The following is a 26,166-nucleotide window of genomic DNA, read 5'->3' as shown; positions in this document are numbered from 1 at the left end:
AGGTCAGTGTGTGCTCCCTGGTCAGTGTGTGCTCCCTGGTCAGTGTGTGCTCCCAGGTCAGTGTGTGCTCCCAGGTCAGTGTGTGCTCCCAGGTCAGTGTGTGCTCCTTGCTCAGGACCTCTTACTCTGCAGTGATCTGGAGGCTTGTTCCTGCTCTGGTGTCCCAGTTGCTGTCTCTAATTACTGCAGAGTAGTAATTCTTCGTGGTTAAACCACACTTCACTTATCCGTTCTCCTTAGAACTGTTTGACTTCTGTGAAAACCACAACCAAACAAACACTGCTGTGAACATTCTGGAATAAATCTCATGTTAGACACAGATCCTCGTGTCTCATGGGTAAAGACCAGAGAGTGGAGTTCCTGGGTCATAGGTTTGGCTGACATTCAGCTATGCAGGGATTTCAGCACACCAGCAGGAGGGTGTGGCTGGCACGGGACTGGATGTCAGTGGCTGCCCTGCTTGCCTGTAGTAATTTTGGAAATACACATGGGATCGGTGCCTTGTCTGAACCAGGGTAGAAGTTTTCAAGACTGACTTGGTCACTCTTTATGAGTATTGGGGCTTTCTTATAGGTTTTCCCTGAGTGTGACAGTTGCTAGTTCTGTTTATAGTTGTAGAATCTGAGGCCTGGGGCAAAGTCTTGTCTTTGGCAGAAGTGCTGAAGAAAGAACTTGATATCCCAAAGTCCAGCTAACTCTGAGGTCTCAGTCCCATCCCCCACCCTGGAGGAGTGACTCAAGGTGGGTCCTGCCTTGGAGATCAGCCAGAAGGGTCAGCTCCTCCTACAATAAAAAGCTACAGACAGCGAAGGGGACAGACTAGGGGACAGCAGATGGCTTCCCAGATGGCAGAGCGCACAGCCCAGCTGATGGAGAGGGTTGTATGAGGGGCAGTGATGAGGGGACTAGCGAGAGCCTAATTAAGACATCAGAATTGTTAAGTAGCTGAATCATATGCAGAGCTATAGAAATCTTCAGCAGGAACTATGGGGGGGGGTCACGTGAGGACATTCATGGTTAAGATAGGACCCAAGGGGAGCCACTTGGAGGCAGAAACAAGCCAGGAGTGGGGTGGGGGAGGGCCCTCAGGAAAGTTCATACCACTTTGTCCTTCTGCCATGGTTCCTGCTGCATTTTCCTCAGCCAGCACAAGTCTCCTTCCAGTCAGTAGCCGCTCTCTTCCTTCCCACTGTCCTGAGTCAGTCCTCACCCCACACCCTTTACCCAATGTCTGCATTGCTTCTCATTTTGTTTTAAGCTGAAATAGCAAGCTCAGTTCAGAGGGCGCTCAGTCAGCTGGCTCCTCTTCAACGAACTTCACATGGCTGCCATGTTCTCTGGTCCAGATGATGGCAGCCTGGAGGGGTAGGCAGAAGAGGGCTGGGGCAAACACAGCTGGGCTAATGTTTACTAAGGCCCTGATTTGTTCTGCTGATTTCCTGGGCAGGGAATGCTGAAGCAATTGCCCAGCAGCCACTCGGTTACTTCTCCAGTGGCATACGTAGCTTCGGGAACTTTCTCGTTCACTAACCCAGAGTGTTCACAGCCCACATCATGCAGGACCCTCTCATAGTGAATGGGAAGTAAATAAAGGCTTGTGTAGTGTCCCTGGGACCAGCCCTACATGCCCTCATCTGAGGCTCAACACAGGACTCAGACATTCCGGGTTCAGTGGGTGTGTTGCAGGAGTCAGGCTGGGCATTGTGTGGTGGAGTGGGGGTGTATGGCACATTCCACTCTGCAGAGGAGAGACAGTGTGGGATAATCAAGTTCCACACGGGCTGTTAAAGATAACAGCAGGGTCAGAGGCTGTCCTTGCAGGCTGTCCTAAGGCTGACTGAAGCCAGAGAGCTGTGTCCTGGGAGGAATATATCTATGGATAACAAGAACGGGAAAGAAGGGGCAAGTGGACCACTGTGGGTGCCAAGATCTCCTCCCTAAGCCCAGATGGGGCTATCAGCCATCCATGTGTGGTGGTCACAGTACAGTCTCATTTCCTGAGCCCAAGCATTTCTGGATTGGATATGAGATCAGGACAAAGGGTACAGGAGGCCACTTTAAGCCCTCTCATGCTTACATAACACACACACACACACACACACACACACACACACACACACACACACTGGTGTGTGTGAACACCCAGGCTATCTGCAGTCTCTCCATGCCCCTGAAAACTAGTACACATTCTATTGCCTGGCTTTGTTCTGTTCCAGACCTGCTTCTCCACCTCAGCTTTGTAAAGAATTCAGGGGGACTCAATTAGCATTTTTGCCTAGGCTGGGTTGGGTGGAGGTTGGGGTGGATGGAATAAGGAGTTTGGGATTTGCCACTCTTCTGTGGAGACGCCCTAGAGATAAACCCCTTCCTTGGAAAGTAGATTCTTGATAAAAGACTTTGAACAGATCCAGTCTGGAGATGAGGGAGTGTGGGGGAGCACTTCTTCAGTTTTCACCGGTGTTCTCTCTCCTGCCCTTTAATTCTGATTTAAGTATTTTTTATCAGTTACACCAGAAGGAAGCTCCTCTTGAAATTTTTCCATTCACACTTTCCCTTAGTGAAGCCCAGTGTTAATCAGTAACTGGATCCCCCTGAAGAATTCTGTCTTTGTTGACATGCAAGTTCACCACTCAAGATTTCTGTATTAAAAATACTGAGAAGTAAGAGAACCTTGTTAGCACAGTAGGTAGCCTGTCAGTCTCATCAAAACACCGGGAAGAATTATGGGTTTTGGGTTTAAAAGATCTTAAGAAGTCCTCAGGAAAGCCTTTTCCCCCTTTTCCCTGTAAGCCTCCAAGGCTCTCCCTGTGTGTTACCTATGGTGCAGGAGCTATGCTGAATGAGATGTTGGATCCTGGAGGTGTCCTGCAGTTTGGACACCAGCCACCAGACTCTTCCCCAGGCTGTGCTGGGCAGTGTTCCTGCCAGTTCTTCCCAGCTCTCTTGTTCCTCTGAACATTTACCTGTCTTTGCTTTTACCTTCTGGGAGAAGAAGCTTTGTCTATGAAAATCATCTCACAGAATTTGTTTAGTTTTTTTTGAGACAGGGTCTTATGCTATAGCTCAGGCTAGTCCTGAACTCACTATGTAGTCCAGGCTAGCTTCCCATGTTGATCCATCTACCTCAGCCTTCCAAGTGCTGAGATTACAAGTATGAGCCACCATGGCCAGCTACACTGTATCAGTCAGCTACAGCTAGATTGTATCAATGCTGGTGCTGTTGGTTCTGATGTGGCCTTTGATGGGTATTCAGAATCCTAATGTTTATTCCACGGCACTTTGAAAATGATTGTCTGCCAGGCAGGGAAAGGTGGTAGGGTGGCCACTACTCAGCCCTTTAGCAGGCAGCCACATCAACCTGCTGGTCTTCAGAGAGTCCAAGGGAGAAGAAGCTAGAAGAGACCTGTGCTGGCACTACTTGCTCTGTTACTGTATCCTTACACTGCCACATCCTGGTGTCTGAGAGAAGCCCATAAGTTCCTGGCATGGAATAGCATCTTTCTGTAAGACAATGATGCAACTGTCTGTGCTTAGGAGATGCTCTTCAAGGTCAGTGGACCATTTACCCATCTGTCTTGGGACATCTCTTTTACTAAGGAACTCTGCAGAGGATTGTGTCATGTGCTCACAGCTCTGCCCTTACAAGCACCTACATAAAGTTGGTGGGTATGTCCAGGTTCTCCAGCTTGGGCATGGTTGGCTGGGAAACCACCCTTTCCTGGACATAGGACAACACTTTCTTACTTGAGAATTCAACTAAAGAAAGTAAACCCAGCCATTCTATCTTCCTACCCCCCTCTCCTATCCCCCTTCCACACTTGGTGGTGGGGACGTGTTCTGTTGCTCGGTGTGAGCCCAGCTGACTGGATGGTAGAAGCATGTTCTGCATAGCAGTTCCAGAAGCTACGAAATGGCTCCTGAAGGCTGTACCCTCCTAGACATGTTTACCGTTAACTTGGAGGGGTCTATCTCAGGTAGAAAAGAGATCCATATTAGCCTTAGATTTTAGATGGGAAATCAGGCTTTCTTGCAAGACTCATGAAGGCTGCTCAAGGCCACGTGGCTTTCCACATTCGCCTCAGCTAGTCTGGAAGTTCTCCTGGGTGAACAGAGAGCCTAAGTGGGGAGCTGGGCCCAGACAGTCTCTCTCAGCCTTGGCAGACTTGATCCTTATGGTTCCCATCACTAGAATTTTCCTGTACATTCATTCCATTTGCCAAGTTTCTGTCTGGTATAGATTTTCAGCTTTGATGAACAAACCCACAGAATCTAAATGCAGGAGATGTATTTACTGACCTTGTAAGTCTAGGGGCATCTGCCTGTTCCACAGTGTAACCATGGACCATTTCCTCTGCAGCAGCTGGACCAGTGTGATGATGGTAAAAACACCTAGAACTTGTATTGGATGCTTGCCTGACATTAAGCTTGATAGGTATTTTTTGCTTAATCCTCACAGAGCACAACAGAACACATCACCATGGCTACCCAGCCTCATTTTTTGGTGCGTAAAATGAGGCCCCAAGAAAAAAAGTTGCACACAAAGGCCTGCATCTGGGAAGTGGTCAGGCCAGGATTTGAACTCTGCCTTTCCTGACTCTGCTCTTAGACCTCTGTGACATCAAATTACCCCTCCCTTACTTGGATCTTTGAGCTTTTTATTTAGTAGTTTAATAATAAGTAAATATTTTAATATATATTAAAATTATATATTTTAACAAAATAAATAAATGAAATACATAATATAACATAAATTAAATGTTAATTCATGATTATTAATAATTATCTAATTGATAGCCAATTAATAGCTAAAAATGAAGGCACTTGTTCAGTTCTGTAGCCCAAGGAGGGCAGAGCTTCATGGTTGCCTGAGCTTGGAGCGTAAGTGGCCATTGCCAGGACTTGGGATGCCTTGATTTTCCATATATTTTTGCTCATATGTGAAGTGGAGATTTCATTCATATCTGTTATGATTTGGACATGTCTCTATATTTCATGTGTTATAAAATTAATGTCCAATATAGCAATGTTAAAAGGTGGGATTTTTAAAAGGTGACAGGTAGGTCGCAATGACCTTGTGGGTGGGTTAATGGTGGTACCTCAGGAGTGGTTTAGGGTCATGAGAGTGAGCTCTTGATAAAAGGATGGCTCTGTTCCTGGTTCCACAGATTCCTGCTACCTTGGCCTTTCTGCTCCCTGCCATGGGATGGCACAGCAAGGAGGCCCTATCCATGCTCAGCCTTAGACTTCCCAACTTCTGGAACTTGGTCTAATTGGCTCTCTGTAGCTGTAATAATCACCATGACCTAAAGCAACATTCATTCCAGGTAACAGGCTTCGCTTAAGAGAAGTTAGGAACTGAAGCAGCAACTACAGAGAAGTCTTGCTTACTGGTGTTCTCTCTCTCTCTCTCTCTCTCTCTCTCTCTCTCTCTCTCTCTCTCTCCCTGTCTCTCTGTCTCTTGCTGTCTCTGTCTGTCTGTTTCTCTCTGTTCCTGTTTCTGTCTCCCTCTCTCTGTCTCTCTTTGTGTCTCTGTCTTTGTCTCTGCCTCTCTCTGTCTCTCTCTGTCTCTCTCTGTCTCTCTCTCTCTCTCTCTCTCTCTCTCTGTGTGTGTGTGTGTGTGTGTGTGTGTGTGTGTTGTGCTCAGCCATATTTCTTATTTAACCCAGGACCACCCATCAGGGGTAGAATTGCCCACAGTGCCCACAGTGGGTTGAGCCCTCCCATGTCACTCAACAATCAAGAGAGTTCCTTACAGATAAGATGGCCCAGTCTGATCTGGGCAACCCTCTACTGAGACTCCATCTTCACAGGTGACTCCTGGCTGTGCCAAGTTGACAACAAAGACTAGCCAGGGCAGGTACTCAATCAGAGAAATAACCATTCTCTATGAAGTATCTGTAGGTAGACTGGGGACAGATGGGGATGGGGCCAGGAGGGAGCAGGTGGGGGTTGGGGTGTGGGTGGGAGAGATGGAGGGAGTACTAGGAAACATGACTGGAACTGGGGGACATTTGGAGGGTGATATAGAAACCTAGTAGAGGGGAAACTCCCTGGAATCTATGAGGGTGACCCTCGTAAAGTGTCCTAATAATGGGGATATGAAGCCCAAACCAGCCATCTTCTGTATCTAGGCAAGGCTCCTAATAGTAGGACTGATACATTAACCCAGCCACAAAACTTTCAACCTACAATCTGTCCCCCTTCAAGACATGGCGGCACAGAAATTGTGGGCGTGGCCAACCTATGACTGGTCCAACTTGAGGCCCAGGATATGAGAGAGAAAGGAGCCCATGCTTGACACTGGAGGGCCAGGAACCAGAAACTGAACAGCCCAGAGACCTAGGATACAACCAGACATGACTGGGGGGAGGGGGGGGAGTCAATGAAATGATTCCAAATGAGATTCTGCTATACTCAGATCAGTGCCTAGCCCAGCTCCTCAGCGAGGCCTCAACAAGCAACTGATGGGAACAGATGCAGAGACCACAACCAAACCAGCCAGACTTTAGGCAGAGCCAGGAAAATCCTGCAGAAGAGGGGGAGGAAGGATTGTAGGAGCCAGGGGCATCAAGGGCACCATGAGAACAGAGCCCACAGAACCAAGTTATAAGCAGGGCTCATAGGTGCTCACAGAGACTGAAGCCACAAACACACTCTACATGGGTCTGACTAAGCTAGATCTTCCATGTCTATCTTAAAGCTGTGCAGCTTGGTGGTCTTATGGGACCCCTAACCATGGGGGTGAGGGTGCCGCTTACTCTTTTGCCTACACTCGGGACTCTTTTCCTCTTACTGGGTCGCCACATCCAGTCATGCTATGAAGGTCTGTGCCCAATCTTATTGTATGTTGTGGATATCTCTGGGAGGCCTGCTTTTGTTTTTTTTTCTTTTTTGAAAACAAAGGAGAGGTTGGTGGCAGGAGATGGAGGTGGAGGAGGGACTAGGAAGAGTGGAGGGAGGGGAAACTGTGGTCAGGATGTAATTATGAGAGAAGAATAAAAGTTAAAATAATGAATGGGGGCAAGTTCCCAGTCCTACATATTGTGTATTCAATACCTGTCTCACAGTTTCAGTGGATGGAATCCAAGGGCAGAGGCTTGGGGTCAGAGAACCCTGAGTCCGGCTGGGCAGCACCCAGACCCATTTTGTGAGTTTCACAGAAATCTCTCAGCTCGTATGTAGTGTTCAGTGAGAACCTCCCCGACAGACTTCTGGGCTTGTACACTTCCAGTCGTTTCTAACTAATCATTCAGGTTTGAATAAAGGAAATGTGTGGACAGCCTACTGGGGCTGCAGGGAGTAGTCCATCACTGAAGGAGGCCACTGCAGAAACTCAAGACCGGAAGAAACCTAAGGAGGAAACCTCGGAGGAGCGCTTGTGTGGTTCAGGACCACCTGCCAGGGGAAGATGTACCACCCACGTGGGCTGTGCTCTCCCATAGCAATAATTAATTAAGAAAATGCCCCACAGTCAAATCTGATGGAGGCAACTCCTCAGTTAGGGTTTCCTCCTCCCAAGTGACTCAAGTCTGTGTCTAGCTGACAAAAAATAACCAGGGCAGCATAGTTAACCTTAGACGTCTGACCCTCTTGCGTCTACAAACCAAGTGCTGTGCTTACAGGGTGTGCAGCTCCACCGACCCAGCCACACCCCCTCCCATATTATTCTGACCCAATTCCTAGTCAAGTATTGTCTCCCCAAAGGCCATTGCTTTTTAAAGGATTCTACAACTACACTCTGAAAACTAAATCCTTAATATCATCAATATTTGATCAGTATTTACATTTCTCATCATTTCATGAGTTAAAAAAAAAATATGATCCTGGAAGAGTCCAGAGGTTGCAGTCCCTGTCCCTGTCATTGATGTGTTTTGAATTCTTTAAAGCTGTAGCAGTTGATCTCTGGGATATAGTCAGGCACTGGGTACTAACTCCCTGTGGGCTCACATTTAGAGCCTCAGACCTGTTGGAAGAGTGGGGTGTGCTGAAGCCGCCACTGTAATAAGCCCTCCAGGGAGCGCTAATGCCCACCAGGCTGAGAACCTCTGATCCATGTCCCTAACCCTTGCATTTTCCTTGTGATTGTTTCTTAGAGAAACCCAGGTTAACACTGCTGGCACCTGAATGTTGCTAGTCCCTTGCCAAGCACAGATGAGCAGAGTCCTTTCTTTGTTTGGTATCCAAACAAAAAGGGCTGACTTGGGGGAATGGAGCCTGGAGGACAGAGCAGGGTTGTCTTGCTAAAGAAGTAGGGATACTCTCCTGTGCAGAGGAACCAGTCAGGCAGAGTGTTCTGGGATCCTTGGGTAGATGTGGTGTGGCCAGACATAGGGCAGAAGAGGCCGTATTTGGAGGCTGGTAGGTTTTGAAGCATCAGAGCTACCAGTGGGCAGGGCTCTCCCTCATTGGACTAGACATTTGGAAGTCCCTGACAGGATTGCTGAAGCGGAGGGACCTGAGCTCTGACCAGAGGGCTCTGACTGCAAGGTGAGTATGGCTTGCACTGCTAGGCCCAAGCAGGATCTAAGATCAAGGCCAAGAGGGTCTGGAGCAAGACTGTGGTTACTTTGCAGAGTGTGAAGTAAGAAATGAGAGGTGTTAGAAACAGAAATAATGGGGCTTAGGGATGGAGAGAGAGAGGGTGGGGAGGACCTTCCTTGTCTGGGAACGATGATGGTTCCTCTGGCGAGAGGGGCGTCTGAGGAAAGAGGCATATCTGGCTGATTTGAGAGTTGATTCTGCATTTTAGTGGCAACCTGGCAGGTGCATTCCTAATACACTGACTGAGAGGTTGGAGCCTCAGTTGCGAATGACCTCATTGTTGCCACAAGTCTGTGGATAATAGTCACCAGGTCCACTCCTGGGCACATATAATATCTGTCTGTCCATCTGTTTTAGTGTCTTTTTCTGTTGCTATGACGAAACACCCTGACAAAGCAGCTTAAGGAAGAAAGACTTTATTCTGGCTCAGAGCCGGAGGGTTCAGGGGAATCGTGGCAGCAGGAGCTTGAAACATCTGGTTACATTGTATCCAGTCAGGAAGCAGAGAGCGGTGATGAGTGCTGCTTACTCAGCTCCATTTCTCCACTGACACATCACAGGGTCGCAGCCAAGGGATAGTGCCACCCACAGTGGAGCTGGCCTTCCCACCTCCATTAGGACAATCAAGATCACTGCTTTCAGGCATGTCCAGAGGCAAGACAAGATGATTATAGATTCCATGAAGCCGACCATTAACCCTAACCAACACACACACACACACACACACACACACACACACACACACACACACAATCTATCTGCTTTTCAGTCTATTTGTCTATCCATTCACCAGTCCATCCAGCTACTCAACTATCCAACACTTGCAACCCTGTGACATGTCAGGTGCCAGGGGAATCATACAGGAAGCAAGACCAGACCTCAGCGCGTGCAACAGAATCCATGAGAGGAAGCCAGTGGACAGAACTATCTTGAGACAGCATGTGAAGAGTCTCTAAACGTAGGGTGCTGGTGGCCAGGTGACAAATGGTTTCTGAGTCTGATTTATGCAAGCTGTTGGTCTAGAAGGCATTTCCTCACCTAGGAGTTGCCTGCACATGCCGAGGCATAAGTTGAAGGCTGAGGAACCCGTGTTTGAACCTGGGCGTAAAAGGAGAAAGTGCGCTGCCCAGCTGAGTGTCTCTGGGAACTCACTGACTGGGGAAACCTCACTATTCCCCCCTCTCTTGGACTGTCCAGAAAGCAGGGGGGATTGCTAGAAGACGCAGGCCATTGTCACAGTCTCCAGTCAGCCCACACTGGAGATACTTCAGTTTCAGTCATGGAGTACTCATTCCCATAACTATGACGTGGATCTGGAGAGCAGTTATTGTATACTCAGGGTTCTCTGTAGCGAAAGGGTCTCCCTGCTCACGATAATAAAATTTCCATTTACTCTGGACATCAACCATGCTAATTAAAAAAAAAAAAACATCAATTATTTACTGAGATGGGACTTCAGCTTGGTATAATGCATTAGTTCAGCTAGCCATGAAGCCTGTTCCAGAGCAATAAAAGAGGTTTTTTTTATCCTTCCCAAAAGACATTTTCCAGTACCCTACACACGACCTTGAGCAGATCAGTTTTTCAAGATGATACTGCAAAGATGGTGTGTAAGGAGAGAAAGAGCCGGCTTCTGCACAGAGGTTGTGATTTAGGCAAATACATGTCATCTCAGGAAAGAAGAAACAGAATATAGGTATAGATATGGTAGCTATAGATAGATATAGATAGATACAGATACAGATACAGCAGATACAGATACAGATATAGATACAGATACAGATATAGATAGACAGACAGATAGGTATAATTTTTAAAGTTGTGAACCTTAAAAAAACTTTCCAAATGGTCTTTGGAAAGGACCATTTATGTAGTAAAAACATAAATCCGAAAGTCAGCACAAAGAGAGCTCTTCAGGGAGGAAAGCCTGTGTGATGAGGCCGCCTGTCACATCTCACACGAGTCTGCAGCTCTGCAGCGTAAGGCCAGCCCAGTGGCTCCATCTTCGTCTTTAAAAGCATTGCATTTATGGCGTGAGATCGATTTCCATGTACCTCGCACTGTGGGGAAGTCTGCTCGCTGCCATTTGCTGACTAATGTCCCCCACGGAGACAAGGGCAACAAGCAAGTTTATGAATTACGACTCCCTTCTCAAGGCTTCGTTTATTTATTTTCATCTTAAGAGTGCCCGCTCTGATGAAAGCCATTAGAGCGGGGAGCAGATAAAGTGTGACCTATTTTTACGTGCCTTGCATTTGTAGCTGGGGCCAGATGAAGCCCACATTTTAATCCCTAGCCATTAAGAGAAGTCATGAGGGTTAAGCTAACTAGCTGCTCCCCACTGCCAGGCTCAGGTTCTGAAGAGTCTAGTAGCAGGAGACTCGTTGGTTCAGGGTACTTCTATCTGTTCATCTCTTACTTTGCTGCATAAATACTTTGATTTCCCGTACCCTTCTGTGCTGCAAAAGTCATTTTAAGTGAACCAACAAACACCGTTCTTAACCTGATATTATATTCTCCAAAGTATTTTATAAAAAGAGATCGTCTTCATACCTGGTTGCATAAGACCGAGGTGATACTAAGTTATCTAAGACACTTGTCTAGGATGGGCTGACTCTACAGCTCAGTGGGAGAGCGCTTTTGGCATTTGTGAGACTCTAGGTTCAGTTCTTAGTACCACAAAAAAAAAGTTATCTAAAATTAGTGATGTAGGAAACTCACTCGATGTTTAAATCTCCATTCACAAGAGAGCACCAAAGTCACTTCCCCTTAGCCTTGCCAGGGCTTTGCAGTTGATGGTTTGCGTCTTTGAAATGGTCCCTGCCTTTCTAACTTCTGTGGCTTAAAACTGTATGATCCCTCTATTGTTCCTACCAAAGCTACTGGAGACTGTGGAACTTGTGAGAGGTGCAACCTGCTTCGGGGAAGTTAGGTCACATGGGGTCTTTGAAGGAGATACTGAGATCCTTTCCCTCCCCTGCACCTGTGTGTGTGTGTGTGTGTGTGTGTGTATAGTGTGTGTGTGTAGTATGTGTATGTGGTGTTTGTGTGTGTGTAGTATGTGTGTGTGGAGTGTGTGTGTGGAGTATATGTGTAGAGTGCTTGTGTGTGTGGTATGTATGTGTATGTGTAGAATGTGGTGTATGTGTGTGGAGTGTCTGGTGTGTGTGTGTAGTATGTTTGTGGTGTATGTGTGTGGAGTGTCTGGTGTGTATGTGTAGTGTGTTTGTAGGGTGTGTGTGTATGGTGTGTGTGTATGTGAAGTGCATGTTTGTGTAGAGTATATGTGTATGTAGTATGTGTGTGGTGTGTGTGTGTGTGTGAAGTGGGTGTATGTGTAGTGTGTGTATGTGTGTGTATAGTATGTATGTGTAGTGTATTTGTGGTATGTATGTGGAGTATGTGTGGAATGTGTGTGGTGTGTGTATGTATGGTATGTATGTCTACTATGTGGGTGGTATCTGTGTGGTATGTGTAGTGTGTGGTGTGTGTGTGTTTGTGTGTGTGTGTATATGGTCTATGTGTCTGTGTGTAGTATGTGTGGTGTCTGTCTGTCTGTCTGTCTGTATTTTCTGACCTAGAGGAGGTGAGTGGATTTCCTCCACCACTTGTTCTCACCATGATTGTATCCACCACAGGCCCAAAGCAACAGGGTCAAGCCATCAGAGTCAATCCTCTGAGATATAGCTTAAAGATAAACCACTCTGCCTTCTCAGCTGATAATCTCAGGTATTCTGTCATGGCCACAGAAACCCAATCCACCCAGGGTGTTATGGGACAGGCCTTGGACGGTTTCTGTGTGATCAAGTGGGAATGGGAACACGGGCATGTATTTCTACAGATTCCTAGGCTTTTCAGCTCTGCCCCGGCCACCTTCCTGGTAAGGCATCTCCCTCTAATCTGCGTTGCAGCCGTCTCCGTCCCTGTTTCTACAGCTGAACCTACATTTTCTTTTCTTCCAAGGCCATTAGTAGAAAACTTCCCACAGGTTGAGCTTTTGGCGTCACGATTGTTTATTGTCCGAGTTTGTGTCCTATGGAGCTGTCACTGTACAGCATGAACTGGTGGCACCTGGCATTTCCTTTGTCTAAACAAAAGCCAGAGAAACACTCTTGTTCCCTGTAACCTTAGCCTCTCGTAGACTCTTGCCTGTTATCTTCTATCTATCGGGAAAGATTTCGAGCTCCACTGTCTTAGTTATTGTGACTTGTATACAGCACGAAAGAAGGAGGTGCTGATTGGAGAGGCCAGCGCAGCAGAATTAAGCTTTCCTCTGTACCCCTCTCAGGGAACACAGTAGGGCTATTCCATTTCCCCACGAAGTTTAAGACTTGATTTTGCACCTATCTATGAGAATGTCGCCGCTCCACGCTCCACCCTCCCCAGCTAGGCAGATCCCTTTGAAATCTGCACAGTGCAGCTGACTTAATTCCTGATGGAAGAAGTCCATGAAGTTCCGCTGCCTCTCGGCCTGGAAAGTGATCAGCAAGTCAAATGATTTGTTCAATACCGTGCCATATGTGTCGGGGGAGGGGAGGATGGGAACTGCCTCCCCCATCCTTGGTTTTTGTCCTCAGTGTATCCTGATGTCCCCTGAGGTCCCAAGGCATGTGTGTGTTCAATGCGTGGCTCGATGGGTCGTGTGCTGTTCTGCATGTCACAGGACAAACAAAGCTTGAGAAGGATGGAGTGACAAGGTAATCAGGACTAGGAGGCAGCAGGGTGTGTGCAGCCCCTATGCATGAAGCTTGTTTGCTAATTGCCAACACCAGATTTTCTGGGCAATTAGATGTTTGATACCTTCCAAGACCTTCTGTGCAAATGTGGACACATGGCCTCAGGCCTTCAAGGTAGCAGGTGGAGAGAGGGTAGCTCCTGGGTGGATGGCAACTTGCCTGAGATTGCCCAGGGGCTTTGTATAGGATGCAACCATCCTCAACCAGGGGAAGGGTTGCCTGGCTGGGCCCCAGTGTGGAGGCACAGAGTCCTCCGGCTTTTATAAAAAGAGTTTCCCTGTGCTTGGAACTGAGCAAAGCTGGGGTGTTTTGCGGGCTAGCTGAGGAGCCAAGTTTACCTCACTGTCTTTTTAAGAGCAGCAGGACACGAGTACTAATAGGAACAGGAAAGACTGTCCTCTGAAAAGCAGGATAAGTTTTGTTGTTAGACAAGGCCTTAGGTAGCCCAGGCTGCCCTTAAACTCCCTATATAACCTGGGGATGACCTTGAACAGCTCATCCTCCTGCCTCTACTTTCACAGTGCTGGGATTACAGGTGTGGGTCACTCTGTGGTGCTGGGGGTCAATCCCAGGGCTTTGTGTGTCCTACGCAAGCATTCCTCTGGCTGAGTTACATGGGTGCTTAATGATATTTTTATTATGGTAGAGTATATGGGACACAGAGCTTCCCATTGAAACAATTTTATGTTTAATGCACAATTAACGAGCAGCATGGTTTATGTTAACAACAGTGTGCCTGCCACAAGCATTGCTATTTCCAAATCTCTTCATTGTCCCAGTCAGGATCTCTGCGCTTCTGAAGCAAAAACCCCTGGTCACCTTTCACCTCCTTTGTGTCCCTTTGGACTCTTCTGTTCAGGATAGTTCACACAAGCAAAATTACATAGTATTCCATGTCTGTCTTATTTCCATGTTTCCTGGCTCACTGGTGTCACGGTGTGTGTAGGAATGTTGTCGGCTTTGCACGTGGTTGCTCCGTTCCCGATACTATCTGCTGTGTTGGTGAACCTCGGTTCCTCTGTGGATGGACACATGGGTGTGTTTCCAGTCTTGGTCATTGTGAATGCTGCTGCAGTGAGCGTTCACATACAAGTCTCTCTGTGAGTCCGGTTCCAAGTCTCTACCAGTTACGTTGCTGGATCTACATATGATTCTACATATGGATTCTACATATGGATACAACATATGGATTCTACATATGACATTTCGAGGAGCAGGCAAACCGCTTTCACAGCAGGGGGCCCATTTGCATCTCACCAGCGAGGCACCAGACTTCCAATTTCTGTACTTGTTTTTCTTTCCTTTTAAAAATTATAGTCACCCTTGTGGATGTGAAGTAGCATCTCAGTGTAATTTTTGTTGGACCAGTTGGCTTCAAACGCAGAGATTCACCTGTCTCTGCCTCCCAGGTGCTCGAATTTATGGTGTGCACCACCACACCTGATGTCATAGTTTTAATCTACATTTCTCTGGTGGCTAATGAAGCTGACCATATTCTCCTAACTTCACGGAGCATTCTGGGAAAGAGAAAGGCCAGGAGCCCAGATAGGAAGTGACTTGCTGATAAGAGACTTCACATTCTCTTGTTCATGATCTGTTCCACCCCTCAGCCTGCTGGAGAGCCACGGGAATAATGCTGTTTGAATTCCCACTGAGCAGAAAAAAGCAATTCTGCAAGAGGCTGGGATTAACACAAAGCGATTTAGCAGATGGAATTATTCCTCATGCTTCCCCAGAGAGGAGAGCCTTTCCCAGATAGAGCCAACCCATCTACCACCTACATGGAATTAAGCTGTGTACTAAACTAGCAGGGTTTCCAGAGCAGTGCCTGGCCCCTGGTACTGGTAGGCATGCAGCATCTGGCTGTTGTCTCCCTGATTGGCTGACAGCTTCTGTTAACAAGTCTTTGCTTGGTTGCTTTGGGGCCCTGCCAGCCCGGAGCAGTGGGCACTGGGGGCACTGTGGAGCTTTCAAGCATGGACCAGGGACAGTATGTCTTGTCCTTGGGGATCCCCGAAACTGCTCCAGACAAATGTCTGTACCTGAATCATTGCAACAAGGCAAGGGCCAGGGCAACAAGACATTTATGCCACTTTGCCATGGTCCTTCTCTCTGACTTAGTATCCCTTATAGGGATTTGTCCCGGGGCCAGGGCAGCTAGCCTAGCAACCTTTGACTGCTACTTTTTCCTCCTGAATGTCAGAAACCTCCAGCATCCCTGAAGATGTGATTTCACTGCACTCTGGAGGGCCTTGTGCCATGGAAAGGGCAGATGATGTGTCAGTCAGTCATTGGGTGCTGTCCCTGGGAACTACTCTCATGTTCCATATTCCATGGACAAGAATTGTTAGGCCTGGGGTAGAGTGTGCCCTCTATACCTTTGGCAACCTTTGGGCTGTATGTAGATGCTCTTCCAGAATACCTGAGAACTGGCCTATCTTCTCCATTGCAATAATTTCCTCCATGGGGAGACATAAGCAATCTCTCTGTTATGAAGTTTCAGTGACATGGTTCCTCTAAAGGTCAGACTGGGGGAACCAATGAGGTTATTGGGCACACAGAGCATGAGAGAGGGGGTTGCTTACAGGAACATGGGTGTCCATGAAGCAGCCACACTAGAAAATCTACACCCAGCATGGGATGATGGCTTCTCCATGGCTACACAAGAGGAGCCACTTCTATAATGTTCCTCAGCCTGTCTATTCCAGCGCTTCCCCAGTCTTCAAGGCTACTGTAATTAAAGCAAAATCATATGCAATACTGGGAGGAAAGACTGGAGTCTCAGGTGAGGGTCCTGTGACACCCCCCCAATTCCTTGTTCTATGAGGGACTGTGCTCTCATTGGGGTGGGCTCCTGCAAGCTGTCACAGCTGCCCTGACAAAGGTAAGTGCTTTCTTCAGAGGACCATATTCTCCTGCACATGACTCTGGTTGCGCTGGTCCACTGTGGAGTCTGCATTACCGAGCATCGGCCCAGAGCTGACCTCTTCTAGGATTGGAGCAGTATCTCCTGTTTAATGGGGGTAGAGGTGAGGTTGGTGGTGACAGGCCTGGTGGTCGCTTAGAGAAAAGGGGTAGGACTTCCAGTTGTTCAAGTTCTAAAGGCCAAGCACAAGGGGTACTGGGCCGGGCAGGAGCATCCTGCCTTCCTGGCTGGGAACTACCCTGTAAAGTCTGGTAGCAGACTTTTTAGAATGTGTGTGTGTGTGTGTGTGTGTGTGTGTGTGTCACACTGGCCTCTTTTCTGTTCCCTGGGCTGGCCTGCATCACTTTTAAGAAGCTAATTCTTGTCTTTCCTTTTAGAAACGGCCCCCACATCTGCATATTCATCTCCAGCACGGAGTCTCGGGGACACAGGAATAACACCCCTGTCCCCTTCCCATATCTTGGTAAGAAATATGTGTGAGTATATGTGAATGTGTATGTGTGTGAATGTATGCGTGTGTAAGTATGTGTGCGTGTGTTTGTGTGAGTGCATGTGTGAGTGTGTTTGTATGTGTATGTTTGTGTGTGCATGTGTGTGTGCGAGTGTGTGTGTATGTGTGCATGTGCCAGTTGCCTTTGCTAGGCAGCCCCTCACATCCCCCCTGTTGTGTGCACATTGATGTGGTGGAAGCAAATGCATTCTGCCAAGCCTGCTTCCTATCCTGGGCCTGGAAAAGCTTTCTGAGGTGTGCCTGATGTTTGCAGAGGCACCAGCCTGGAGAGTGGTGTGAGCAGACATGAGGATCTGCTCTTGAGAGCCTAAAGTGGTGGCAGGGGTTCTGCAGTAGTGGGAAGGTGATGTCTGCACAAGGAAACACTTGTCTGGGCTTCTGCCCTGTTGTAGTATTTCCATACTTAGCCAGTATGCTCAGCTGATGAAGGGAAGCATCTGCAGGGGGCACCCTCAGCCAGTCAGAGCTGTTCACATTTCTCTTCGAGCCTCTCGTCTCCAGTGGGAGCTGGGGCTGACCTGCTTGAGCAGGGTGGTCTGCCTGCAGTGAATGCCAAACTGGGCAGGGTGGTTTCCTCCTGAAGGCAAGGCCTGGCCCTCACCTGTGTCACCCCATGCACTTGCAGAACGATGCTGACCCCGTGTCTGAGCAGCAGACCTTTCTCGTGGTGGTGGCCATCGACTTTGGGACCACGTCCAGTGGCTATGCCTACAGCTTTACCAAGGAGCCAGAATGTATCCATGTGATGAGGTGAGTGTGGCAGGGGGAGGGGCACCAGGTGACCTGGGCACCACACTTGTGTGGTAGGCTAGTCACCCGTCTACAGGAGAGCGCTCTGATTCAGGTCTAGACTCTGCTACTTACCAAGGTCCAGACTACAAGTTCTCATCTGTCAACCCATCAGGTTAACTCTTACATAGTTTAGGGAGGGGCTGTGCAGCACGATTGACTCCCAGCTGGGGTGATTCCATGGTTTGACCTGGGCGAGGGGAGCCAGGCAGTCCCTTTATATAGTATCTGTGATAGAAATGATCCAAAGGCTAGACACTTTCTGTGTGACATCAGGCAATTATTGAACCTGCTACACCTGTTTCCTCACTCCAGAGACATGTGAGGTATCCGCCTCACATGTTCTTTGTGCAAATGTAATGAGATTTTCAATAGAGTAAATCAGCATACACAAAAAAAATGTGAGCAGGAAGGTGCCAGCTCCTCCCTGTGCAGAAAACACCCACCCCCTGGGGAAGCAGAGAAGGGTGGACCTCAGCCTGGTGACCCTGAAGCCGAAATGCCCTGGGGCATCCTTAATGCACACAAGCAGTCCAGCCCTCACTTACTCCTCTGCCCTTGGAGTCCAGTGGGACAATGTCCCTGGGGATTCAGTGATCCATCTCAGACTGAGACGTTAGTATTTGTCTAAAGTCATTGAAAAGTGACTCGCAGCAAGCCAGAGGCACTTAGCCTATGGGGGAACCTGCAACCTGACTGGGAGTCTGGCCAGAGACAGCGCCACAGCTATCTTTGTGGAAGTCCCTCAAGAGGGAAGCACACATCTACCCTGGGAGGGCCTCTTCATGCTGGACACGGTGATGCTCAGAACAGGTTGGAACTCAGCCTGGGTGGCAGCTACTCCCTCCCATGCTGGACTGGGCTCATGTCTGGCACTAAGGCTGCTCCTAAGTCTAGGCTTGGCAGGGAAGGAAACAGTGTGGCTTCCTGGCAGCTCTTACTTCTGGAGGGCAGGAACCCCAAGGAGTAAAAGAAATCTGAGCAACCTGCCCTTCCCACCCCATCTCCCTAGCGTTTCTTTTTCCTTCTGTCCAGGAGAAGGAAACGTCTCTGGGGTTGAGCCAACCCCAGCCCTGCCCCATTGCATGTCTGTGTCTGTCCACCTGTTTTCTCCTCTGCCCCTTGTGTCTCCTCCTCAGGATGACCGCCATCTTGTCATCATGGCTGCCACTGAGATATGGAAGCTGCCTGGGGCCCCTCCTTCAGTTACATGCATGTGTTCTTTCTTCCGGATGCTCCCTACCTGTGCCTCTCCTCCCCAGCACCCCAGGTCACTCCCCTGCCTGGGTTCCCTGGGCTCTCTGTCATCACCATAGCCATCAGCTGCCTTTGCCTCTGGTCTTGCTTGGCTTTCTCTTCTTTCTTTTCTCTCTTCCTAAGTTTCTCTCAGCTCCACCCAGGCTAGGCCTGACCTCTACACCTGCCTTGTGCTCATCAGCAGCATCTCTGATCTGTCGTTAGACTTGCGCCTGTTCCCCGTTATTCACAGATCTCTCCAGCCTGGTTCCACTGCTGTCCCAGCCTATCCCTCGCTCTTCTCGCTCTTCTCATGTGCACAGGTTTTGCCTGAGGTGACCTTCCTTCTGAGATCTAATTGCTCTCTTCTCAGTCCTCTCTCTTGGGACCCACCAGTTAGTTGTTGCTTCTGCCTTCCCTGGTCCCTCAGATCATGTCCCTTGACTCCCTCTCTCCATCCGGTCAGGCATATCCTGATGCATTTGTTCATACCAGTCTTACTTAGAAGAGGAATCCGGCTAGCTCTGTATTCATATCAACTGCTGAGTGCTTGCAAATGAAAAACAAAACAATAAATGACCTACCAGGTTTTGGCTTATTGGAAGGTTGAAACATGATAAACACTATGCCCGTGTGTCACCAGCATGTGGCACATAGTAGCTGCTCAGTTAACACTTAGTGAAAGGTAAACGCAAGACTTGTCTTGAGTAAGAACATGGTTCTTGTCTCCTCTCCTGAGGTGTGTCTGGATGTTAACCAGATGTTAACCAGTTGATACAGAGCGAGTCTGAGCACTCGCATCAGTGACAGACACACACAGTAGGTACTCAGCTCCTCTGTGCTGACTAGACTGGGGTTTTTCAAAGACCCATAACTTCTGCTTTTCCTTGGTGACAGGAGATGGGAAGGAGGTGACCCTGGTGTTTCCAACCAGAAGACCCCGACCACCATCTTGCTGACACCAGAGAGGAAGTTCCACAGCTTTGGGTATGCTGCCAGGGACTTCTACCATGACCTGGACCCCAATGAGGCCAAGCAATGGCTATACTTGGAGAAGTTCAAGATGAAACTACACACCACAGGGGTGAGTTGACCTCTTTAGGGGAGCAAGGGACCTCAGGGGGGGGGGCGGTCTTCAACTTGAGTCCCCAGGTTTCTCCTAAATAGAAATCAATGACTGTCTAACTAGGTCTTGGAACAGCCTAGAATGCACAGCTCCTTATATCCATTTGTGGGCTCACAGTACATCCTGCTGTGGGAAAGGGCAGAAGTTGTTGGGGGTATTTAATTGTCTGTTTTGTTTAGGAAACTAACAGGCTACAGACCATCCCAGCTGTGACATGGGTGTAGGGTGTTGCCTCCTTGCTGCCCAAGGGGTTGTTGGGAGATCGGGGCTGCTCTATCCACTGAGACCAACTCGTGGCTAAAGACCCAAGTAGGGGAGGTGGGTTAGGGCTGAGGCTATTAACTGATCGGTTTGGAAGTAATAATCAGTGTAAAAATATCTTTTATTTGCCAGACATAATTGTTGTCTCAGAGGCTTACTATTTGATAAGGTTACCCTTTTTAGCTCTTTCTGAACTCTGGCTGGCTGGTTCAACTCAGCCTGTTTTGGCCCAAATGCTTCTCCAAGCATTCTCTTAGCTTTTGACTGAATTTCTCATCTGCAACCTGTCTCTGTAAAACTACTTGTGCGTACTCTCTCTCTTTCTCTCTCTCTTTCTCTCTCTGTCTCTCTCTCTTTCTCTCTCTCCCTCCCCCTCCCTTCTTCTCCCTCTCTCTGCACTGTTCTCTAAAGTTGCCTCTCTTTATTGTCTGTTCTTGTGAGAGTTGGGCATATTCTCTCTGACTATTCTGTCAAATCTTTCTCTGATTTGTCACTTTGTCTGCCCCTCAATTAGATGTCACTTTCAAACATAGCTGCTTCTTTCTACAAACTAACTTTACCTTCACTGTTTGGGATTAAAGGTGTGCACTAAGGGCATGTCTGTATTCCAGCCACAGGGATTAAAGCTGTGTCATTCCAGCCAGATCACACAGACCTAGAAAGTCTTTGGATGTGATCCCTTGTCAGAGCAGCCATGTTGCTGGATTAAAATTCCTCTACAAACCAGTAATAACGGACAGGCCACCCTCTGTGTGTGTAGCAAGAAGCTAAGTTCAAGTGATAGTCATTAGAGGGCTGAATGCAGACCAATGGCCTCACTTCTAAAACCCTGAGCAAACCAGTGTTCTGTGAGCTGCCCAGGTCAAACAGGCGTCCCTATCCCAAAGCTTCATGGGAAATATGGAAACTGGATGAAGACCTTAGACTCTGGCCACATGCCTTGGGTTTCAGTTCCACCCCGATTCCTCCAAGACATGTAGTCCAAGCCATGTGACCTTGCTAGACCTCACTGTGCTTCCCTTTTAAAAATTCATTTGCATAATTTTAATTGACTCTTTGTGAATTTCATATCATGAGCCCCCAAATCCCATTCATTTCTAAGTCCTTCTATATCTGCTCTCCACCCTTGTAACCTCCTCCCCCACATCCCCCCACAAAAATCCCATCTTGCCGTGGAAGCTGTGGTATGTCATGGTGCGTCAAACAGTACACTCTTTTGCTCAGACAACTTTACTTGCAGATGTTCACTGCAATGAGTCATTGGTCTGATTTGAGGCCTCTGGCTTCTGCTACACATCAATCCTGAATTCTCATGGGGACTTCTCTTGGATATCCTGTTGTCCTGTGTCATGGAGATCCTGCAGCTCTGGATCTGCAGGACCAGCCCCTTCATATTCTCCAGCAGTTAAAAAATTAGGTAGATGTTGGGGTGAACCAGCTCAAAGGCCGGGATTTGGGCCTGGGCGGTAGCTGAGTTGGTCAGCTTGCCAGCTCTTTTATGCCCACACCACCAGGGCCTGCTCATTCTCCATTTTAAAATGGAGACAGTTACAACATGGTGTTCACAGAGAGTGTACAGATCAAAGTGATGTAAATACATGATGTTTCCAGAGGAAGGAAAGTTCTAGTCGAGTGGTAGCTTCCATTAGCATTTGAGGAGACAGTACGGAGCTAGCGGGAAAACCACGACTGGCACCTAGCCCTCCAGGGTTCTAGGCTTACACGAGGTTGCTTTCTCCTGGCTGAAAAGGACTCACACGTTTTTCCAGATGGGACCCAATGCTGATTGTCAGGATAGGGCAATAGAGGTGCAGAACTAACTGTAGCTTCTTGGGACTCTGCTGCCTCCCTGAGCCCGAGAGTCTAGAAGCTGGGTACCTTTGCTGGGCACCAGGAGAGCGGGGCACTGGCTGGGAGAAGTGAGCATGAGCAGATGGTTTAGGATATAACCGTTGGTTCCACTCAAACCCATTAGTAACTCATGGCCCTGCCTCAAAACTAAAAAAGGCAAAGCCTGGCTGTCTAGCCTACATCAATCTGATTAATTTGTTCCTCACACTGATCAGTGGGTTAGTCCAGGGGCTTCCTTCCACACCCACCCACCTTACCTCCCTCCCCTGGGGACCCTGCTCATCATGTTTTTGATGACCTCTTTCCACCCACCATCTGGCCTCTGCACAGAACCCCCTATCAGAGGACCATGCACAGCAGCTGCTTTGGCTTCTGGCAGAGCCAGAGAGGCAGCAATGCCTGCCTGACTTTCAGCAGATTAGACAGAACTGGCCTCAAAATAGGAACTCTTCTATTTTAGTGACTTGGCTGGCAGCTGGCCGGGGAAGGAGAGGTTGCCATGTGTTAGCATCCCGCTTGGCAGTGAAGTGGCATGATTTAAGCTGCTGTCACAGAGCTCCCAAGGGTGACCCATGTCTGGAAGTAGCATGTAAATTGCACCAGGCTTGGCACCTGCTATCCGTTCCCAGGACTTGCTATTGGCCAGAGGCTCCTGGGGACCTAAGAAAGGGAGGGAAAGGAGGGAAGGCAGGAGAATACAGCAAAGGTGGGAGCTGCAGAGAAGCCCCAGAGCTTTAATAAGGAGACATCACTGCCTGGCCCTTTGGGGGGTGGGGTACACCATTGTCTCTGCCTCCCTAAACATAGGGAAGTAGGATTCCATTGGTCTCTAAACAGCAATTCCCAAACCAAAGGCACGGTTCCCCCTTAACCGCCATCACATCTTTCTCCCTCCAGGACCTCACCATGGACACAGACCTGACAGCAGCAAATGGCAAGAAAGTCAAAGCCCTTGAGATCTTTGCTTACGCCCTGCAATACTTTAAGGAGCAGGCTCTGAAGGTAAGGTTCAGGGATGGCGGCAGTCAGCCTTGTGTTAGGCCATCCTTGGGTGGTGGCTGCACCTGCCAGGCATGCGGAGGTACAGCCTGCGGGGAGAGCATGTGGGCTCTGAAGTTAGAACAGTCGAGTGTGTTCTTTTGTTGTTGTTGCTTTAAAAAAAATTTTTTTAAAAAAGGTTTATTATTTATTTTATTTATGAGTGTACTGTGGCTGTTTCAGACACACTGGAAGAATGCATCAGATCCCATTACAGATGGTTGTGAGTCACCATGTGGTTGCTGGGAATTGAACTCAGGACCTCTAGAAGAGCAACCAGTGCTCTTAACCAGAGCCATCTCTCCAGCCCCTGAATGTGTTCTTAGGCAACGCTGGTGGAAAGGTGAAATGGTTCTGTTCTGCATTTTGGAACAAATATGGCAATTCCTAAAAAAATCTAAACACAGCGACACGACCCAGCAATCCCACTCGTAGGGAAATAGGAACACATACACATAAAACCATTTACATTGAACATTCACAGCAGTGTTACTTATAATAACTAAAACATGGGGGCCACTCAAATGTCCATCAACCGATTGATAACCGAATGTTATTCAGCCATAAAAGGAAATGAAATATGGATGCACAGTACCATCAGATAAACCTTGAGAACATCATATGAAATAAAAGAAACAATATATAAAAGCCTCGTCATATAATTCCTGTTGTATGAAATGCTCGTAGCAGGCAAATCCACAGAGTCAGCAGGATGTGGGGCCGACAACAGTCCCTTTCCTTATAGGGTGTGGATGAAGTGAGAAGAGCCAGGGGGTGCCCTGCCTCCACACTGCTGTGTGTGGGATGCAGGCACAGACTCCTCTGGAGTTCCTGGTTAAAGACTTGACTGTTCAGCAAAGCCGCAGGAGGTGTCCCTGGAACCAGCAGAGTCTCCTCAGCTCCTACACTTACTTATTCTTCTTGGCATTAGGAGCTGAGTGACCAGGCAGGGTCGGACTTTGAGAACTCTGACGTCAGATGGGTCATCACTGTACCTGCCATCTGGAAGCAACCAGCCAAGCAGTTCATGAGAGAAGCTGCCTACCAGGTGAGGGACATTGGGATGGGTAGGGGACAGAGGAACCGGAGCTGAGATTCCCACAGCAGCAACTGTGCCTGTGCTCAGATATCTCCCAGCATCTGCCAGCTTCCTAAGGAGTATGGGAAGAGACATGGGTGAAGGGTCTTCTTGTACCTCAGCTTCCTGGGTCAGCCTAACAGACTGATTGCTTTCTGTCCTCTCCCTCTCTCCCTCTTCCCCTCTCTTCCTCTCCCTCTCTTCCTTCTCCCACTCCCTCCTTCTCCCCTCCCTCTCTCTCCCTTGTCCCTCACCTTTTCCCTCTCTCCCCCTCCCTCTCTGTCTCTTTCCCCCACCCTCTTGCCCCCCTCTCCTCCCCCTCTCTGGATTCATGTGTCTGGGTCATGGTTCCACTGTAAATTTTGGAGGTTGGATTTCAAGCTGGGGTTCAGAGACATTTCCTGTAGATGAAGGGCCATGAAAAACTTCAGAAAAAGCCTTGGAAACAAGAATATTTTTGTAAGAACAGAATAGAGACAGGATTCAGCTTGACCAGGAGGCTGAAAGTGGCCACTTGCTGCTGGGAACTGGACCACTCTCTGCTCACTTGCCTGTCAGGGCCATCTAGAAGCATGTGGGTTCTCAGAGAAGGGTGAGGGCTAGCATACCAAGTGCTGTCAGGCTCCCACCTGAGGGCAGCACTGTGGCTCCATGATGAACCCGTCACCCTCAGAGGCAAGACTCAGTCTCCCGAGGTTGGTGACTGGCCATCAAGGGTTCACCAATGCCTTAGACATTCACAGCCTCTCTGATGGTTGATGTTGCTGGCCAGCTTGACAAGATCTGGAATCACCCAGGAGACAAACATTAAGCACATCCATGAGGAAATTTCTGGCCATAATTGATGTGGGGAGATCCATCTTACTGCAGAAGGCACCTCTCAAGGTCAGGAATCCAAGGATGACTAAACTGGAGAAAGGGACCAACATTCATCTCCCTGCTTCTTGACAGTGCAGTATGAGCCTATGCCTCAGGCTCCCACCACCATAGTGATGGTGACCGGCCTGTACTCTCAAACCTGGGGCCAAAATAAACACTGCCATCTTTGTAGTGCCTCTGTCAGGTGTTTTATGCTGGCTCTGAGAAAAGTAATAATACAGCCCCCTACTGTCACAGACAACTATGCCCAGCCGTCTTCTGTGGTCTGTCCCTGTCCCCAGCAGAGCTGGCTTTTGTGGAGCCTAGATCAGTGCTCTGCCTTGAGAGTCAGGGTTTGATCTTTAATCTCAGTCCCAGCCAGGGCTAACACGTCATCAATGCCTTAGATGTCTGCTTGTCCTCTGTCCCCATAAGACCTCTCAAGAGACATCATGCTCACCCTTCTCAGGAGGCACAGTTCTGACATCAAGTTAGTAGCCATGTATATAATCCTTTCCTACCAAGAGTCACTGAATCACCCTGATCCCCAGCAGATGGTGAAGTGGCCCCGTGAGTTCGAGCACCACAGGCTCTGTTCAGTACCCACGGCTTTCCCCAATGCAGCTCCCAGAGCTCAGCTTGTTCAAGGTCAAGGGCGGATTATCCTCCGCACACAGCCCTCTTTCTGGGACTGTTTCCTCTGCTCTCCCTCTCCTCTGTGCAGTGAGAATCTGGCTCTATGTATGAACCTGCCAAAAATAGACTTGCTTTTATAGGGCTGAAGTAAGAGGCAGGAAGTTGCAGAAAGAGGCGAACCTTTAAGAAGAGAAGGAGGGTTGTTAGAGGCACCTTAGAAGATGCAGAAGCCCTGGGCGTCAGCCTTCAGGGCATGTCCAAAGATGGGCCCGTGGAACTTGGCCATTTGTACATATGCACTGCACTCCGAGCTGTTCCCAGGAAGGACGTGCAAACTCCATGGCCTCAGCCCTCACTCAGCCCACAGGAAGGCTTCAGTAGCACATGCGTGACCTGCAAAAGGGTCAGGTCTTATTTTTAGACTGGAAAAAGAGGGAGGTACATAGCTGGTCAGTTTCTTAGACTGGGCAGCCCTGGCCTGGCTCTTCCTACAATGGAGTCTCTGAGTGGGTAGGACAAGGGGTGGAGCCTCACCCTGCAGAGTCTCAGGAGAAAAATCAGACAGAGGAGGGCACAGTG

At 48.5% G+C, this 26,166-nt stretch overlaps 1 protein-coding gene across 3 annotated transcripts in view; it reads left to right on the top strand.

The window, feature by feature from the left end:
• Nucleotides 1–26,166, top strand: part of Hspa12a (heat shock protein family A (Hsp70) member 12A) — a 156,046-nt gene that overhangs the window by 105,961 nt on the left and 23,919 nt on the right. For all 3 annotated transcript variants that reach the window (XM_034503460.2, XM_034503469.2, XM_034503476.2), the window contains 5 exons: nt 16,581–16,666; nt 17,340–17,464; nt 19,637–19,823; nt 22,875–22,979; nt 23,947–24,063. In XM_034503460.2, coding sequence (XP_034359351.2) covers nt 16,581–16,666; nt 17,340–17,464; nt 19,637–19,823; nt 22,875–22,979; nt 23,947–24,063 — 620 coding nt within the window. The remainder of the gene's footprint in view (nt 1–16,580; nt 16,667–17,339; nt 17,465–19,636; nt 19,824–22,874; nt 22,980–23,946; nt 24,064–26,166) is intronic.

This window comes from Arvicanthis niloticus, chromosome 1 (genome assembly GCF_011762505.2).
Source record: "Arvicanthis niloticus isolate mArvNil1 chromosome 1, mArvNil1.pat.X, whole genome shotgun sequence".
In the NCBI taxonomy this organism is placed as follows: Eukaryota; Metazoa; Chordata; class Mammalia; order Rodentia; family Muridae; genus Arvicanthis; species Arvicanthis niloticus.
Note: the sequence above shows the minus strand (reverse complement) of the source record. Positions and strands in the feature narration are given on the sequence as shown.